The 20487-nt window shown below is 43.7% G+C and overlaps 1 protein-coding gene across 1 annotated transcript in view; it reads right to left on the bottom strand.

Moving 5' to 3' along the window:
* The window catches only part of FANCG (FA complementation group G), a 1917581-nt gene that overhangs the window by 685203 nt on the left and 1211891 nt on the right, over window positions 1-20487 (bottom strand). Inside the window, exon 10 of the mRNA XM_044077386.1 lies at window positions 15284-15669. Within this exon, the coding sequence (XP_043933321.1) occupies window positions 15284-15669 (386 nt within the window). The remainder of the gene's footprint in view (window positions 1-15283; window positions 15670-20487) is intronic.

Here is a 20487-nt window from a genome sequence, read left to right as displayed (position 1 = left end):
TCACACTTGGGTTGATTCCCAAAGCTGAAGAATGGGTGGAGGCAGTCAAGAAGAGTTGGGGCTGGCTAGTATGCCCTGCAGGACTGCTGCTGTAACCACCCCCCCCCCCCCGGATTTGGAAAAGATAGGCAGGTGGTAATGATTGGTGAAAGTATAAACATTACTCCAGGTAGCAGCTTCCAGAATGTCGCTGGTAGGGTCTCCCCTGAGGAATGCTGTAGAGGTAGAAGTTGCCCTAGTGGAATGCGTTCTGACCACCTGAGGGGTTGGTTTCCCATAGTGTTTGTAACAGAAATGGATACAGTGTGCTATCCATTTGGAAATAGTTTGTTAAGATATGTGGCCTCTGCTCCTGGTATAAAGCTGACTAGTAACTGGTCAGATTTCCTGAAGGGTTTAGTCCTGTCAGGGTAGAATCTGAGCTGTCTGTGCACATCTAAAGAATGCAGGATCCTTTCCCCTTTATTTTGTGGATTAGGAAAGAAGGTTGGCAAATGGATAGATTGATTGAGAGCTACACTGGACACCACTTTAGGCATAAAAGTAGGGTTAGTTCTGAGGGAGACCCTGTCAGCATGAAAAATAACGAAGGGTTCCACAGCCATAAGTGCCTGCAGCTCAGACACTCTTCTAGCTGAAGTGATTGCCAGAAGCAAGGCTGTTTTCCAAGAGAGGAATTTTAACTCTGCTGATGGTGCAGGCTCAAAGGGGGGAGGGGTGTGAGCTTTTCCAGTACAAAGTTAAGGTCCCAAGCAGGGGTGGGTGCTCTCCTTGGTGGTCTTAAGTTGTTGGCCCCACTCAGGAACTGTTTGATGAGAGGGTGTGAGAAGAGAGGTGGCTCAGTGTTGTAATGAGCTGAGATGGCAGAGGCATGGATCTTAATGGAAGAGAAGGAAAGGCTTCTGTGGAGTAGATCTGCTAAGTAATGCAGGATCAGAGGTAAGGAGGGCAGAACTGTCTCTGCTCCTTTAGACTGAATTCAGGAACAATACCTTTTCCACTTATCGGCATAAGATTTCCTTGTACTGGGTCTTCTGGCTTCAAGAATGACTTCCAGTACCTGCTTGTGTAGGCTGGTCACTGGGGGAGAATTCAAGGAATAAGCCAGGCTGCAAGGTTCAGGGTTTGCAGTTGCGGATGCAAGATCTGTCCCTCCTGCTGAGTGAGGAGGGTTGGGATCTAAGGTAGGTGCCATGGTGGCACCGGTGACAGGCTGCGCAGTAGTGAGTGCTAGTGCTGGTGTGGCCAGTCTGGGGCAATCAGGATTGCCCTTGGTCTGTCCTGTCTTATCTTGAGTAATATTCTTGTAAGAAGAGGCAGAGGGGGGAAAGTATAGATTGAGAGGTTTACCCACTGGAAGGATAGGACATCCACTTTCCAGGCCCTGTTGTGAGGTGTCCTGGTGCAGAATTTGCTGATCTGGTGATTGTAGGGGGAGGCAAAAAAGGTCCACCTCCAGGATCCCCATTTCAGGGTAGCAGGCTGAAAGTGCTGGGGTCAAATTGCCACTCGTGTGGGTCTATGAGATTTCTGCTTAAGTCTGCCAGGGAGTTTTGTTTGCCTGGCAGGAATTGAGCTTGCAGATGAATATGCATGTCCAAGGCCATGTTCCACAGTGTCATGGTTAGTCTGCAGAGTGGGTAAGAGTTGGTTCCTCCCTGCTTGTTGATGTACCACATAACTGTGGTGTTGTCTGTTTTTATTAGCAGGGGTCCTGGTGAAAGTAGGGATCTGAAAGCTGTCAGAGCATGCTGAACAGCTAGCATCTCTTTTTGGTTGATGTGCAGATGAATTTGACTTGGGATCCAGTGGCCCTGAATGCACTTGTCTCCCAGATGTGCCCCCCAGGCATCGTCTAATGTGTCTGTGGTTAGGGTCTGGATGGCGTGGGGTTGTATAAAGGGAAGCCCCTTGTTGTGGTTGCATGCTGCTACCCACCAAAGAAACTCTGTCCTTAGACAAGGTATGATGGTTTCCAGGTCCTGAGAATGTTGACACCAAAGACTTTTAAGTACCACTGAAGTTTCCTCATATGCAGTCTGGCATATAGAATTAGTAGAATGCAAGAGGTCATGAACCCTAGAGCCTGCAGGATTTTCCTTGCGGATAGCTGGGTTCTGGTGGCCATTTGAGTGAAGTAGCCTGTTAGATGGGCTTGTTTTTCTGGAGTAAGGAATGCCATCTGGGATGCTGTGTCCAAGCTTGCTCCCAGGAATACAATCTTTTGACTGGGGACTAGTTTTGATTTATTTTCGTTGATAGTGTACCCCAGGGAGGTTAGAAGGTTCTTTACAAATGTCAGGTACTGCAACAGCTTTTCCTGACTGTCTGCCTGAATCAGGCAATCGTCCAAGTGAGGGTATATTTGAATCTTTCTCTGTTTGCAATACGCAATGACTGGAGCCAGGCATTTTATGAAGACTCTGTGAGCAGTGGACAAGCCAAAGGGAAGCGCAGAGAACTGATAATGCATAGATCCTGCCCTGAAACGTAGATATTTTCTGCATAATTCCGATAGGGATGTGCTGATAGGCTTCTTTTAGGTCTAGGTTGGCTAACCACACCTCTTTGGACAGCATAGGAAGAAGCTGCTGAAGGGTGAGCATTTTGAATTTTGGTACCACCAGGAAGGTGTTTAGAATGGAAAGATCTAGGATTGGGCTCCAAGTGCCCTCTTTTATGAGTACCAGGAAAAGTCTGGAATAAAACCCTTGACCTATCTGTTCTGCAAGAACAGGCTGAATTGCCCTTATGGAGAGCAGGGATTGAACTTGGTTTTGTGCCTCTCCCCACTGGTTTGGAGGAAGGTCTGGGAACCCTTTCGGGGTTGGCAGTGCGTGGATGTAAAATCTGTACCCTTGGGATACAATGTTGATGACCCATCGGTCTTTAGTGATAGAGGTCCAGTTTTTGCCTGGTGGGCAAGTTTTCCTCCTAGGGGCACGAGCAATTGGGCAGAGGTGAGGAGTGGAGTTGAGAAGTCATTGTGAATTCTTCCTGTAAGGGGGTGGCTTAGCACTCCCTGTTTTATAAGTGGAGGTACTGCATTGCTTAGATCTCTGCATACCCTGAGACTGTAATCTGGGGGTCTGTTTCCCCTGGGTCAAGTTTGAGATGGCCTTGAGGGGGCTGGAAAGGACCAATGTTTCGAGGGGCAATGCCTACTGAATATTGGAGGCTGCACCAGCAAAAAAACTTTGACTGTCTGCATAAACTTAGCTTTTTCTTCCATCTTTTTTAGAACCTCTTCTGCTTTGGTGCCACACAAATTGTCCTTATTCAAAGCAGTGTCTAGTAATTTTGATTTGACATGGTCTGGGCAAGGTCTGTTCCTTAAGCCAAGAATGCCTTCTCAGTACAGAACCAGTGACTGCTGCCCTGCAAGATGCTTCTAGGGCGTCAAACCTACATTGCAAGGTATGCTTGCTGACTTGACTTACAGAATGCATAAGCTCCTGTAATTCTTTATTTTCTGCACAGTCTGTAAAGGTAGATAATTTTTGCTTAAGTTCCAGAATATGTTGCTGGTATTTCAGCATGTGAAACTGGCAAGTCAATTCCCTAAATGGCTAGAGTTGCAGAAGTGTATACTTTTTTAGCCCATCTGTCTAAAGCTCGGGAATCTCTGTGTGAAGGGGGTGAGATTCTTAGCTGTAGTTGCTCATTATTACTCAAACTCTCCCAGTTTCATCACCGCCCATTTCATTTTAATTTATAACTGTTTAGTTCTAAAGTATCCCTTCAAATCACATAATCTAAAATACCTTGTTTTATGTGGAGAATCAACTTACCCTCAAACCTCTTGCCCTCTTCCCTACCCAAATAAATTCCTTCAACTTCTTTTATTTATCATCATACACATCTCACTGGCTGATAAAAATAAACTGCCTTTCTAGTGGCTCATAAAGCACTTCCTCTGAAAAAGATAAAGGATTCTTTCCTAATCAAGAAGGACCAAAGTCTTCTTGGCCAACAGACAGCCAAGAGCACTGGTTGGGCTTTTTCTCTTTTTGCTTTTAGAAGGACATCATGAATTAGTGGAAATGGAAGGACTGCATAAAGAATATTGCCTTGACAAACAACTGCACGTTCTGTAAATTGTGGTCTACAATCTGGGAGGAAAAGTATTTATTCCCTTCAATGGAAACTAATTTCCTGTTGACCACACATTTTTATCAATTTCTAAAACATCATTCATGATCTAGATAAAGTAGTTGACATGAATACTGTCTTTGCCTAGTGGGGGCACAGCCACTAACTATCACTGATAGAGCAGGGAGGATGGGTGTGCCTCTCCTGGGAGGATGGAAAGCACTGGCATCTCTCTAGTGGAATTACGCTACAGAGTGGTGCTCAGAGAGTTGTTCGAAAAAAGACAGTACAGAGCATGGCCATTGCATGAGCCCAGGGCTGGGGCACATGTTCAGGCTACTCCCAAGACTGCATAGCTAGCTTGCAAAGAACATACAATCATAAACCATCTTTCATCTTATTAATGTACTGCTGTTGGTGGCAGGAATCCCACGAGCAAGACAGATTTTTTTTAGGGTTAACAGAATGGTTAACATTTCTTTCAGAATAACAGAATTCACCAGCTGACCTGCAGCCAAAGCCCCTGAAATATCACATTCCAGAAGGATTCCATTTTTACTCAAACACAAGCAGCTGAAGTGCAAGTAAATTTATTTTACCAAAAGCTGCACACTGCTAAAATAAATAACAGGCCAACATTATTAAGTTCCATTAGATTAAATGTCTGCTTTTCTGGGTACAGGGAGGAAACAAAGCTCCATACAAGAGGTGTGAACCCCACACCACTAGCTTTACAATCCCACTCCAAGGTTGCACAACCTTGGGGAAAGAGGAATATTTGAATCTGTAATAAAACATTGTATAGACCTTCCTGTAACGGCATACAACTTCAGAAACAGAATAAAACAGATAAGGAAGGCATGAGGTGGGGGAGTACCCCCCCCCCCCGCAAAAACAGGCAGCATTATGTGCTATAATATTTTGCTGCCTGATTGTAATTTTCTACCAAAATACAACTTCTGGCAATGCTCATCCCCTTGAGCTTTGAATGCTCATACTTCAAAAACTGGTTATACTAGTGATCAAAAGTTGTATTGCTTGTGTGGGCACAAATGATTTCCTTTAACCTCATCAGTGGAGCAGATGGATAAAACCTTGACTTTGACACAAGCGAGCAGCTTCTGATTAGCTGCTTGGGTACCTAATAGAGAAGGCATGGAGGATGGGCATGCCTATTCGAGGGGGGGGGGTTGGAAAGTGTTGAGATCTCTCTAGTGGAGTTATCCTAGAGGCTGGTGCTCATACAGAAGCAGAAGCGGCCACTCCATGTTCATGCTACTCCCTACTTCCCACCTAGTCTAAACAGTTGCATTAACATGCAGGGGAGGGGACTTAGGGCTAGTGAAAACAGTAGCTGCCTAGGAGGATGGCAATGCTCCCAGTTGTTTAACTTTCACTTACAGGCCGCACATAAGTAAAATAGGAGAAAAATGAGACTCAGACATGAAGGAAAGAATGAGTCAATTGAGCAGTGAGAGAGGGGCTTGGTAATCAAGGGGGGATAGCAAAAAAGAAAAAGTGTTTTCCTCTAGGCTTACAGAAACTGTAGTCACTTACGATTACCACTACAGCTTTTTCACCACTGTAGGTGTTTACAAAGTTCCCAATGTAAAGTAGCCATTATTTGATCTCCTGAATTCCTAAGAACACTGGACTTTTCTCAAATGAAGTCTAGCATTTGGCAATACCACTTGCTGGTTAAAACACATCCTAGTAGTGAAAAAAGCAATCTGGCTGTCAGAAAGCACCAAATCATTGCCTATGAAAATAAGGATATGTTCTGCACCCTCTCTACCATAGTCACCCTTAGACATAAGGCCAACTAGTCGGCAGCCTAGGGCGTTGCTCTAGCTGGGGTGCTTTTCTAGTAATCTGGATGGCGTAGGTAACCACGTGTGTGTGTGTGGGGGGGGGGGGCGCTGTGGAGACTTTCTGCCTAGGGCACCAGTTGACCAAAGGCCGGCCCTGCTCTCTACTGACAGTAACACCGTCTCAAGAGGTGTTTCACACTGCACTCAGAAATGTCTTTTTTAGTTGTTGCCAATCATTAGCCATACACAGGGTACAAGAGGAATCAAATATTCAGAATGTGCACTAGATGTGGTACTAAATCTGAATGAGAAGTCTGTCTAAATACAGAAAAAAATGGCAAAACTCTTTCAACCTGAGTGCCTAAGTGACAGGGAATAGCCAGTTAGAGAAATATCTAGGAGCTGTCACAAGGCTGAACAGCAACACTGCAAACCAAAAATGATATTTTCCTACTGGAAGTCTCAAAACCTTCACAGAATTCTGAATATAAAAAGATGACTGCAAGAATCCTTTACACCTGGGACGACCCCCCAAGTACACCTGAATATTAAGGAAAGACTCTCCAGAAGTGACAAGTGTTTTACAAGAAAGGTGCATCTTCTATACAACACTCTTTTGCTTATGGCAGAGCAAGCTTTTATTTTTATTTTACTGAATTTGTTTATCAAGGTAGAGCTTTGACCTCAAAGGACCAGTTTCAGTCTCTGTCTAGAACTACACAAATTATCAAACCAAAAGTGTTAAAGAACTTACAATGAAGTAAAAGTAGTTAGTTACAGCTGAATGAATTCAAATGGTAAACGTAGTACACTTCTGTAACATGCTTAAAAGGTAGTTTAAAAGTTACTGTATCAGTAGATATTGGACTATATATTCAAAACACATACACAAATGTGTTTTATACAGGGGGGATGAGGTAAAAGGGAATTGAGAAGGAAGGGTGATATGGTTGAGTCAGAGGTTGTAAGTTAGTGTCAATGATGCAAGAGTTGAAGTAATAGTATACAGACACCTGAACATTGTATGTAAGACTATGATGCAAACAGAAATTAATGACAGTGATAAATTATGTGTCCTTAATGACGGCTTTGTTTAGCAGAAACCTTGAAGACCATAGAACAGGCAGACATGGGGGGATTACTGGAATTCTATTTTGTAATATGGCCTTAAAACATATTTAAATGAAGTATTTGATAAAATCTATCCCCATTTCCATGGTAAGTGAAATCATGCTTCCCACACAGAAATCAACGGGACTGTGGAATAAGATCAATAAATTTCAACAGCATGAGGGACTCAAGACTGTTAAGGAACTGTCTGTGTTACAAGTGGACTTTGAAATCCTTTCTGTACTTTAGAACTGAACCCTTCTCCTTGAAACACTTGAGTCCCTAGTACAAGGTATAAGTTCTTAATGATGGTTTTGCAAGGAAAAATGGTAAAAACTGATTCTCCCACAAAAGGGAGCTTCCTGTTTTTTCACAAGTTTGAGGAGGGGAAAAGAATCTGTGGATATTAATTAAATATTTACAGCAGGTCTCCTGTGTCTTACACTTGTTTTTCTGGTCAGCATTACCAAAGCTGGTTCAGAAGTAAAAGTATCAACAGAAAGCAAAGATTGGAATCTTGGACAAACAGCTTCTGGAAAAGGATGGTTCTTAAGCCAAACATGCTTTCTTCCCAAGATATGTGATGCAACAGATCTACGAAACAAAACTTAGCAGCATAACAAACAACTCTGCATATGTACTGACAACCTTGTGGAAGTAAGTATTCTAGATTCAAAATACTCAAAACATCTTAATGGACCAAAGAAAATCAACTCCTCATTTATGTCAATTGATTACTTATCCTGAGCATAACTGTGTTTCAAATCCTTTGTAACCATGGCATTAAGCTGAGAAATTTTTCAGGATATGCATTATACAGTCTATGAGTACGATTGGAAACAAAAATCTTTCTATTGTTAGCTGTTTCTAACTTTACTTGGTGAAGAATACAAAGTATGAAATGAAACTCAAATCTGTTCATAATCTTTAGACAATGTACAGTACTTCTCAGTACTTATGAAGCTACAAGTGGTCTATAGCAGCGGGAAAAAAACAATAATCCTAAGAGTTTCTAAGCTGTCACGCAATCAATGCAGTGCTGAAAATGGTAAAAGCACTCCCACTCTGCGGCACAGACCCTGTCAGCACATACAACTCTCTTTCTTTTGAAATCTGTTCTGCATTTCACTCAGCATGTTTAGAAATAAGACTACACGTAAAATAATATTTCTCTTCCATCTGCTCATCAGAAACCACAAAGTCATAATAACTCCTCTGATAAAATCTGGGGAATGTGTAAACAGAGGTATCATCTCTTATTCTGAGAATTAACATTTTTAAAAGCTGAGGTATACAGCATGAGCAAATTTCTAAAAATTAAATTAAAATAAGGAAATACTATTTTGCTTCAAAAACCCAGTGGATATTGTCTTCTGCTTAAAGTTTTCGCTACACCTAGAAATCTGCCAGGTTAATATAGCTGGAAATTTTAAACTTGACTACTAAATGTTTCCTTTCAATTGACAAGTTCATACATTGAATGATTCTCTGATTTACATTCAGAGAATCATCAGATTCATATTCTTATCAAAACCTTATTTTTCTTAAGCATGCAAACTGTAGAATTATTTAAATAGTTAACTCAAGGTAAAAGGGTGGAATTATGGATCAATTTTACAGGGAAAGGTACAATGAAAAACAAAATTCTAGAAAAAAGATCAGAATTATACTCCAATAAAATGCTTCAAACTGAAATGAAACAACTTACTTATCTGAAGAACAATACTTTAACTAAACATGACCAGCAAGTGCCTCAAAATAATGTAATAACTTTTAATACATACTGGCCACTTCCAATTCTCCCCTGCTGTATTAACAGACAAAAAAAGGCAGGAACTCTAAGCTTGATAAAACATTTATAAACTGTTTTCAGACAAAGCGTCTGCTTTTTTATTTCTACGGGCAAGATAAAGAAGTTATGTACTTACCATAACGCTCCATGTTAGTTGCCTTCTTCTCACCTTCTTTCTTGCTGGTTGGGTTCGGAGCCAATCCTCGGCTCCGACTCGGCCATCTTCAAAAGCTCGAGAGCTGCATACTGGCTCGAGGCCACCCCATATCCCATGATGCCTGGCACTAGATACCCAGATCTCATTTGGCAAGTCTAACTGCAGACATAATAAGGAAAGGATCCTATCCTGGAATATATAAACCCTACCAGAGAGGCTACTAGACAGAAAGGAATAGCCAGAGAAGACTCAGCCAGTGAAAAACCATAAGGAACTCTTCTCGGTCTACAAGGATAGGGGGGATGGAGGGTGGGACTCAAGAAAGAAGGTGAGAAGAAGACAACTAACATGGAACGTTATGGTAAGTACATAACTTCTTTATGTTAAGTTTTCTATCTTGCCTTCATTCTTGCTGGTTGGGACAGCGTCCCTAGCACCTAAAATCCTGGGTGGCTCATCAGAACAAACTCTTCAGAACAGTGGAACCAAAATCTTCTCTGTTCCTGGAAACCACATCCAACTTATAATGCGAAATGAAAGTATGTGGGTTGGCCCACGTAGCCGGAGCACAAATAGATTCCATGGGCAACCTAGCCTGAAGGGCCACAGAAGTGGCTAAAGCTCTGCTGGAGTGACCTTTTGGTTTAACAGGTAATTGTTTATTCCTCAGTTGATAGATAAATGTGATGATAGAAGTCAACCACCTGGACAAGGTTACTTTGGAGACTGAAAGACCTTGTTTACCCCTCAGCATAAGAAAGGAAAAGTTGGTCCGATTTTCTGATATCCTTAGTTCTATGCAAATAAAAGCGTAGTTGCCTGTGAACATCTAACTGATGCAATTTATATTCCGCCCTGTTGGAGTGGTTGGGAAAAAGCACAGGAAGGTCTATGGACTGATTCAAGTTATTCTCTGAAGAGACCTTAGGAAGGAAGGAAGGATTAGTCCTGAGAGCAATCCTATCATTGTGGAACACTAGGTACGGAGGATGGATACAAAGAGCCTGAAGTTCCGAAACTCTTCTGGCTGAAGTAATGGCTACCAGAAAGAGGGTTTTCCAAGATAAAAACTTCAAGGAACAAGATGCTGCAGGTTTGAAGGGGGGCAAAATTAGAGAAGCCAATATCAAATTTAGATCCCACGGAGGTGGAGGATCTCTCACTGGAGGCCTTTGCAGAGTGGTCCCTTTGAGAAAGGCTTTACACAGCTTATGAGACATGATATTATTTCCCGACAGGCCAATGTGAACATTTGAAATTGCAGCTAACTGAACTCTAATTGAGGCGGAAGCGGACCCAGAATGAAAGAGTTCCGCAAGAAATTCCAAAATGTGGTGTATAAGGGCTGAAAAGGGGTCTATATTCTTAGCCTCTGCCCAGGAAGAAAAACGTTTCCACTTACTAGCGTAAGTTTTTCTAGTTGTTGACTTGTGCGATGATAAAATAATTTCGTGCACAGTGGGGGAGATATCTGGAAGCCCGGCTAAGGTTGGAAGTGGAGCAACCAAGCAGTGAGCTGGAGAGATTGCAGGGATTGGTGCCACCTGCCCGATTGATGGATCAGAAGGTCTGGAACTAGGTCCAGAGTCCAAGGCTGCTTGAGAAGTTGCTGATGCAGGAACGCGAACCATATTTGGCGAAGCCAGTAAGGAGCAATGAGGATAATTTTGCAGCCCAATACGGTAGCTTTCTGTATTAGCTTCGGGATTAGGGGAAACGGAGGGAATGCATAAAGAAGTCCCTGAGGCCAATCGTAAACTAGAGCGTCTCTGGGGGAATGACCGAGAAGTGGAAAGAGAGAAGAAATTGCTGCACTTGCTGTTGAAGGGGGTGGCAAAAAGGTCGCAGCAAGGTTGGCCCCATTTGCGGAATATTTGGTCCGCAACTACTTGATTCAGAGACCACTCGTGACACATGAGAAATGCTCTGCTCAGTCTGTCTGCTATGACGTTGGACCTCCTAGGGATGTGCGTTGCGATCAGAAACCATTGGGAAGAGATCGTCTACTGCCAGAGTCTGAGTGCTTCTCAACATAGGGGGTAGGACTTGGTTCCGCCCTGCTTGTTGATGTACCACACAACAACTGGAGGGGGGAAGTACAAATGGTCTGCCGTGGGGCACTGATGTGGAGACCATCCACCATGCAAGGTGCTTTTTGCATGCTTCTGTGATCATAATCATGCGAGACATGGGAAGCTGCTGGAAGGACCATTGGGTGAAAAGAAGCCACTGGAGAATCCTCATGTGGAAATGAGCTAAAGGAACAAGTATGATCGCTGCTGCCATGAGACCCAGAGTTTGGAGGACGAACCTGGCTTGAATTCTTTTGCATGCTAATAAGACCTGTACACGTTGGCGAATCACTAATACCCTGTCTGGTGGAAGGCTCGCTGACATGTCTTTCGTATTTAAATTTCTGCCTGTAAAGGTGATAGACTGACAGGGCGACAATGCAGACTTTTTGAAATTTATTGAGATACCTAGTCTGGCGCAAGTCTCGATAGTGTAGTCTCTGGCTTGCAGAAGGTGATGCCTGGTGGTAGCAGTGAGGAGCCAGTCGTCTAGCTATGGAAACACGTGGAATCCTTGCTGTCTCAGGTGAGCAGTAACTACTGCCATACATTTGGTGAACACCCTGGGGGCTGTGGTGAGACCAAAGGGCAGAGCTCTGAACTGATAATGGCTGGCTCCCAGCCGGAAGCGAAGGAATCTTCTGGAGCGTCTGTCCATTTTGACGTGGTAGTACGCATCCTGAAGATCTATAGAGCACATCCAATTATCCTGACCCAGAAAGGGTAAAATGGACTGTAGCGTGACCATCTGAAACTTCGTTCTTTGTACAGACCTGTTCAGTCTGCTGAGATCCAGAACGGGTCTCCAGTCCCCTGTCTTTTTTGGTACCAAAAAGAACCTTGAGTAAATTCCGGATCCTTGCTGGTCTGTTGGGACTTGCTGGATGGCCCTTTTTCTTAGCAGTTCTGAAACTTCTTGAACTGCTTTATCCCTTAGATCGGGTGAAACATCTGGAAGGGACGAGTTTAACACTAAGGGAGTGCAAACAGAGGGCATTTTGTAGCCTCCGGATATAACAGACTGTACCCATTTGTCTTGTGTTATGTCTTGCCAGGCTCTTGGGTACAGCAATAATCTTCCCCCGACTGCCTCCAGAGGTGGGAAGCCGGGCAACCCTTCAGGGATGCTGGAAGGGCTTCTCAGAGAAGGATTCTATGCTGCCCTGGTTTTGCAGACTCCCTCTGCCACGAGGGTGGCGTCTATTATTGTTCCCTCCTCTGCCCCTGGATGGGAACCCACCACGTGTGTCCGGCAAGGCTCCATGGGATTTACGGAACCACATCCTTCCACTCTTCTGACCCTTGGGATATGGTCTGGAAGGAGTGGAAAAATGGACTCCCATGGCAGAGAGAGTCTTGCCTTCCTGCTCACAAATGGTAAGGGTGTCCTTCACCTGTGATCCAAAAAGAGAGGAACCATCGAAGGGGGTGTTGGTGAAAGACACTCTGAAAGGTTCCGCAAAGTTACAATGCCTCATCCAAGTGTGCCTCCTTAGGGCAACACCTGTGCTGTGGCTCTACTCGCACCATCGGCTGCATAAGAAATGAACCACATGGAGGAGTTCACCACTGAATTAAGAGTCGCCAGCTGGGAGGCTGCTTTAGCCTGGGCCCCCTCAACTGATGGACCTTGGAGGGTATCTCCGAGCTCTTTAAGGAGGTCCCTTTGAAGACGGGTAAAGTGACACAAATAAATCAGAGACCTCATGGAAAAGGTTGCAGAAGAGAACATCTGCTTCCCATATCTGTCCATCGTCCTGGACTCCTTGTTAGAGGGATGGACAGATGAAGAAGTTTCAGCCAACTCCTTCTTTGTGGCCGCCGCTACCACCATGGCATCAATGGGAACATCTTTGGTCAAAAACTGTTTATCTTGTGGTGCAGTTATGAATTTAGCGGGTCTTCTGGGGGTCCGTTCCACTGTGTCTGGAGATGACCACGCCTTTCGAGCCACCACAGACATCAGTGGGTCGAAAGGCAGAGACACCCAGGAGGTGGAAGGTCGAGATCCAAACGCATCCAGGAATACCAACTCATCCTCGGAAGGGCTTAGGGTAGTCCAGTTCCCCCTCTGCCTAAGCATCTCAAGGATGTCTGAGAAGGAGACATCTTCAGAGGGGAATCTCGGGGACCCTTCCGAATCATCTAAGTCGGTATCTGATGTGACAGACTCAGGGGAGTCAACATGCTTCCTCTTGCATTTCCTCTTACGAGGTGGCTCCTCTGAATGCTCAGGGGAGGCCTCGGAAGAGGAAGATGCACCCAAGGGGGTGCCCTGGAGCGTTGTATCCCCACGCTTGGGGTCTGGAAGAAGGGCAGAGGCAGACGCAGGCACCATAGTGGGAGGAGCCGATGGGGTTGATCGTGGGGCTGACTCAGGGGCCAGCACACTCCTCATGACCTCAAAGGCATCCCTGCTCGAATGCAGAGAAGGCTCCGGTTCCGAAGAGATCAGAATCCCTCTCCGCACCGAGGGGGATGGCTCCGAAGCCGATGTAGGAGTCGAGCTCACCTGCGCCGAAGCTCCGAGGGGGAGAACGGAGTCGGACAAGGGTCCGATGCCACTCACCCCCTCGGAGCCGACGAGGGAGTCTTGGTGCCCAGACCCTTCCAAGGACGGTACCAAGGAAGTGATCGGAGCTGACGACAGAACCGAAGGAGAAGGTATCGGTGCCGACGGTTCTATGACTCAAACCCTAACGAACTCCGGCTCTGAGCTCAAGGGAGGAGTCGGAGGAATAACTGCAGACATGGACGGAGCAGACACCTGATGAGGGGGGCTGGACAACATTTTTGCTAGGGCCTGCGATTTTAACATCCTACTGACCACTCTCTCCACATCATGATCTGATAGCCTTGAGGACCGAAAAGAGTGGGGCCGAAGACTGTGCTCCGATTGGAGCAGAGGAGACCTTAGAGCCAAGCGTATCGACTCCAGGGAGGGAGACCTAGATCTCTTTCGACTCCCTGATGGCTCCGAAGTGTGAGCCGGAACCAACTGGGAGGCAGGTAAATCGGTTCCGTCCGGAACCGAGGCCAAAGGAATAGCTTCACCCATCAACGGCTCCGAACTGGGAGCCGAAGATTTAGGTGGCTTGGAAGTCTTCACGGGCTGAGCCTTAGCCTGTGAATCCTGCTTAAGTAAACCCCGTAGGATTAACTTATTTTTAGGCTCCTGCAGGACTCTCGGGCTGAAAGCATGGCAAACTGAACAAGAGTCCTGCAGGTGCATGGCGCCCAGACAATAGATACAAGAAGTGTGACCATCTGTCAGAGACATCCTCTGACAGCATGAGTCACACTTCTTGAATCCGGACACCTTGGTATCCTTGGACATCCCTGAAAAAAAAATGGAACACCAAGAACAATGCACAAATAAAGTTACCACACCCAAAAAACAGTCAAAGAATACTAACAATATTTTACCTACAAGCTAAATAAAACTAACTAGGTAAAAGCTAAATAAAGAAAGGGAATGGGTTAGCCTCTAATTTAAACAGCTAACTCTAGAGAAAGGGGGGAGGGGGAAAACTCTGTAACTAAACGAGTTTTCTGAAGGGAAAGGGAAGGATTCAAGAAGGAATTATAGGTACAACGAGAATATAATGAAAAGGGTTGTAACTACGATTAACAAACTACACTAACAAGACCTAATTTTTTTTTTTTTTTATCAAAAACAGATAAAGTAATGAAAATACACAACCTGAGCCGGTAAGACAGCCTTGCAGCAGAAGCGGCAAACGAGATCTGGGTATCTAGCGCCAGGCATCATGGGATATGGGGTGGTCTCGAGCCAGTATGCAGCTCTCGAGCTTTTGAAGATGGCCGAGTCGGAGCCGAGGATCGGCTCCGAACCCCAACCAGCAAGAATGAAGGCGAGATAGACAACTTAACATCAATAGTTACACACCTCTGAAAGCTCTGCTATGGTGGTGTCTCACTCTACAGAAGTGCTTTACAATTTTATCTTTTTCTTGATTTTGGAGCTTAATCACGATGCTCCATACACTACAAAAATTAAAAAGAAATAGTGTTCGCACTTATGTCACTCCCACTAACTGAGTACAATAAACAACTTTCTTCTTCGTAAAACTCAGATCTAGGAAGTATAAACAAGTTTAACTTTTATCTTAAGAATGCAAGACAAGTACACCATTTCAGCATTTCCATACAGAAACACAAGACTGTTCAGCTCATGAAAACAAGGAAACAGATGGGATTTGCAATATTGGGGTACTATAATATTTACCTGCTAAAATAAGTTACTGCTTCTCTATTTGCTTTTAGATGTGTGTAAGCTATTCCTTGCAGAAAATAAGCTCCAGCAGTCCACAAGATAGCATTAAGTCTCTCTCTTTTCTGCTTCCATGTATTCTGAGAATCATTAGAATGTTGCCACCATGCAACTCTGACATCGGAATCAGCTAATGTAATCTTCTTTCCCAAAATTTCCAGCACATTTGGGTCAGTGGTATACAACTTAAGGGTCAGTTTCTCTGGAATTAAGTCCACAGTACAACTATCAATCTCATCACATACAGAAATGACGTCATGGTACATCTCTGCTTGTATTAGGGCTGAAGCAGCTTCCAAGTATACTTCTGGAATTCTAGTCACAACTGTACCCAGAAATATCTAAAAGAAAATGACAATAAATAAATAAATAAAATTTATACTGTTCTAGACAGTTCTGAAATCTTGAGTCTGAATCAACAAAAGAGTTTAAAACTGTTACAGTTTATCATGTAAAGATCAAATACATGGAAGCATTTGTTTTATTATTCTATACTTTCAAAATAGAGAGTCCTTACTGGACTATACAAAGCACAAGCAGAAAACTATCACTCAAAGTGGAAAGAGATGATGATGAAACATGGGGGTAGCTCAAGAAACGAGGACAGACTGGGATTGTGAATGCAGGCCTTTAAGGAGAATAACAATAATCATGCAGAATATTACATTCATAAAGCAGCAAAAAGTATTTTAAGAACTAAACCAACACAAGAATGGGGAAAGGAGATTCTGCCAGTAAGGATGACTGCAATTAGGGATACAGACAATAGGCAAGTGGGGGGCAGAATTTATTGGAGAAAACTGGCAAAGGAACCAAGGTATTAGGAGCAAATAACTAGACAGGGAAATATGACAGAATGGGAACACACCAAGAATTTATTTGGGCTGCAGGTTAGAGATTGCCTTCCATATCAGGGATTGATATCAGGGTATAGGCAAAGAGAAATAAATAGGGGGGTCCTAAATGAAAGACCAGCAAAGGTAGAGTTTTTAATAGAATCCAGAACAGAAGCTGCCATTAAAAAAGGAATAATTAGTAGAGCATATAAAATATTGCATAATAACTATAAGAATCAATCAGATGAGGTTAGAAAGGAGAGAGACTGGATAAGCAATTCACAAAGAAACAATGGGAGGATATATGTATGTCTCCCAAATATGCAACAAAATCTAGAAGATTTAGGATTTTTGCCTGGAAATGTTTACATAGATATTTTTATACCCAAAGTAGACTCCAGACAAATTTTCCTCAGGCAGACAGTAAATGTTGGAGGTGTGAAGGAGAAGAAAGAGGTAATTGGGAACCTATTTTCTGGGAGTACAGTGAGTTGCTGGACTTTAAGGATTCCCTGCGAGACGCACTGCCGGAAATGCTGGGCGGGCAGATTGATCCGATGAGGGAGATGATTTGTCTGAGCTATGATACAGAATCAGAATTGCCTAGACACTGTACTTGCTGTGTCTAAAATAATGGTGGCTGCAAAAAAAGGAATTACTAAAAATGGAAATCAAAATCTAAGTAGTGAATATAGTAACACAGATAAAACAACTGGAACTGAGATCTTTAGAAAAGGGAAGGATCAAACTACATAGGAAAACATGGGAATTGTGGGAACAATACATACAATGGAGGAATGAGGTCTAAAAAGCGGCAGGACTTAAATGAGGTATGCAATGTTTGAGTGAGAAAGTTTAGGTAGATTATAAGTGATGTATAATATGTTTGCAACTGGGAGTGTGTCAGTATGGTTTGTGAAGTAAAATGCTTGCTACTAGGATTGTGTCGGTGTGGTTTGTTTTCATTTATATAAATGTATGACTGCCTATGTAGTAAGTGATGGTTTAATAAAGATGTTTCTTGTTTAAGAAAAAAAGGCAGGAATTGAATAATTTATGTAATATTGCTTAGGTTATATGATACATAGCAATATATGTGAATTATAAAAAGAAATTGTGCTCTTACCATAACATTCCATCTGTGTTGTCTATCTGCATTCATTCTTGACCGTTTGGTTTCGGTTCTGTACTCTGAATCAACTCGGCCATTGTAACACGCTCGCGCCAGCCAGAAACTCTCGAGCTAAGGCTACCCACAGTGCCTCTCTTCCCTTCCCTTCAGATTGAGTTTTGCCTGTAGAAATAAAAAAGTGGAAGCTTTGTCTGAGCAACTGCCCTACTACAGAACCAGGACTAGTTCAGTACCTCCAGGAATCTTTGTAGAGGGTAGGATGTCAAGAATGAATGAAGATAGAGAAAACACAGATGAAACGTTATGGTAAGAACATAACTTCTTTATCTGATGTTGTCAATCTTCATTCATTCATGACAGTTGGGACAGAGTCACTAGCTACTTTATGTTCCAGGAGGCCCTATGGAAGAATTTCCTGAGTACTACAGAGCCAAAGGATGCTCTTCCCCTGGAGACCATATCCAATTTTTAATGAGTGATAAAGGTATGAGGGGTAGCCCAAGCCACTGCTGCGCAAATGTCATCCATGGAGGCCCTAGATTGAAAGGTCACTGAAGTGGAAACTGATCTGGTAGAATGAGCCTTGACTTTTGTTAATAGGTTCATTTATTTGGATGATAAACAAAGATGATGCAATCTCTCAACAATTTCGATAAGGTGACTTTGGAAGCTGGTTTGCCTAGTTGAGTACCCGAAAAAGAAAGGAACAGTTGGTCCGATTTTCTGAATGAATTCATTCAAAATAAAAATGTAATTGTCTGTGTATGTCCAGCAAATGCAAACAATATTCTCCTTTGTTTGAAAAATTTGGGAAGAAAACTGGCAGGTCAATGGGTTGACTAATGTTCGAGTCCAAGACAACTTACGGTAGAAAATAGGTGTTAGTCCTAAGGGATACTCTCTCTATGAAAAATGATGTATGGGTGCATTACACACACTGCCTGTAATGCAAATATTCTCCTGGCTGAAGTGATGGCTACAAGGAATAAGGTCTTCCAAGATAAAAATTTGATATTGCAGGTGGCTGCTGGCTGAAAGGACTGATGGATTAAAGATTGCGAGACTAACATCAAATTCCAAGGTTCAATGGGCTCTTTATGATAGCAAAGCAATGCATCTGCTCAGTTTGTCCGCAATCACACTGGAGTTCCCTGGAATGTGCTTCGTTATCAGAAAGTGGTTGGAGGTGATCGTCCATTGCCATACTCTCAGGGCTTCCCGACATAATGGATAAGATCTAGTTCCTCCCTGTTTGCTGATGTACCAAACAACTGACACGTTGTCTTTCTGGATGGCAATTGTCGCCGATGGAAGGGCAGATTAGAATGCTTGCAATGTTAAAAGCACCGCCCTCAGTTCTAGGATGTTGATATGCAAATTGGCCTCTAAGGGGGACCAAGTGCCTTGGATGGTCTTTCCCTGATAATGCCCCCCCACCCCTTCAGCAGATGCATCCATGGTCACTATGACCTTGGTGAAAAGGGGTGACTCCATAACTCTTCTTCTGGCTTCATCCACCAGATCAGATCCTGCTTGTATCGATTTGTTATGCAGATTGAATAAGACTTCGGGTGTGTTAACAGAGACCACTGTGACGCTAGGAGCCATTGAAGCAGCCTTATGTGGAACCTCACCAGGGGTACTAGGGTGATTGTCACTGCCATTGATCTTAATAGTTGTAAGATTAAGTGAGCTGGGACTATGTCTTGAGAGAGTATCACTGGAGCTGTGACCTTAACCTTTGAAATCTATGGAAAGGTAGAGCAAACACACAAGATGTTGTCTCGAATGTTGCTCCGATGAATTCTATGCTTTGAGTTGGTGCCAGTTTTAACTTTTCTTTCTTACTGAAATGCCTAAGAACTCTGCCAGCTCTAGAATGTAGCATAAGGCGTGAAGCAGTAGATGCCTGGTGGGGGCGGTAAGGAGCTAATCATCTAAATATGGAAAAACCCAGAACCCTTGCAACCTCAGATGAGCTGCTACCACTGCCATGCATTTGGTGAACATCCTGTGGGCTGTGGTGAGACCAAAAGGGCATTGCATTGGTAATGATTGGCTCCCAGCTGGATGTGGCAATACGCATCCTGAAGATTTATCGAGCACATCCAATCGTCTTTCTTCAGAAATGGAAGGATAGACTGAACAGTAACAATCCAGAATTTTGTCTGTAGGACAAACTTGTTCAAGATACTGAAGTCTAGAATCGGCCTCCAGTCTCCTGTCTTTTTTGGCAATAAAATGAATCTTGAGTAAAATCCGGATCCTGTTTGGTCTGGTGGGACTGTTTAGATGACTCTTTTGAAGCAGCTTTTGAATTTCTTAAGCTGCTGCATTCCTCTGACTGGGTAGAACATTGGGGATTCGCCTTTGTGGCCTTGGATAAAGATCGAAAGGGATATGGTAACCTCTGGTAATTATTTTCTGCATCCAGGAGTCTGTTGTTATTGAGAGCTAGACTAAGTGGTGCAGAAAGAATCTTCCCCAACTGCCTCCAGAGGTAAGCAATTGAGATAGGCTTTGCTCACAGAATCAATCTCTGGACCCCTGGTTGAGTGGGCCCCCTCTGCCATGGGAGGGGTGTTTTTCTGATGAGTTCTTCTCTCTGCCCCGGGGAGAACACTCACCACGTGTGTCCCAAAAAGGCACTTGGGACTTTCTGAACCGCATCTTTTCACTCCTCTGATTCCTGGAATTGGGTCGTTGAGGAGTGGAAAAATGTATGCCCACAGCAGAAAGTGTCTTTCCATCTTTTCACACCTGGCTAATGTGTCTTTAACTTTTGGGCCAAACAATGAGGAATCATCAACGGAAGCATTGATGAAGGAAGACTTGAAGGGGTCTGCAAAGTCACACAAGCACATCCAAGCGTGACGTCTCATGGCAATGCCTGCTCCTGCTGCTCTGGCTGCCCCTTCGGTTGTGTGTGCAATCAACCACATGGACGAGTTGGAGCTGGATTCTAGGGTCACGAGCTGGGAGGCAACCTTATCACATCCCTCATCAGGCACTGCTCCTGGTAGGGTTCCTGAGAGCTCAGTGATCAGGTCCCTTTGAAGACGGTTGAAATATGCCAAATAATTCAATGACTATACTGCAAAGGTCGTTGAAGCATAAACCCACTTCCCTAATATGTCCAACATCTGAGACTCTGTTTGGAGGATGGACAGCAGGACTCTCCTCTGTGAGTT

Source organism: Protopterus annectens, chromosome 1.part1 (assembly GCF_019279795.1).
Source record: "Protopterus annectens isolate FY-2018-M chromosome 1.part1, PAN1.0, whole genome shotgun sequence".
Taxonomy (NCBI): Eukaryota; Metazoa; Chordata; order Ceratodontiformes; family Protopteridae; genus Protopterus; species Protopterus annectens.
This window is presented reverse-complemented; position numbering and strand designations above follow the sequence as displayed.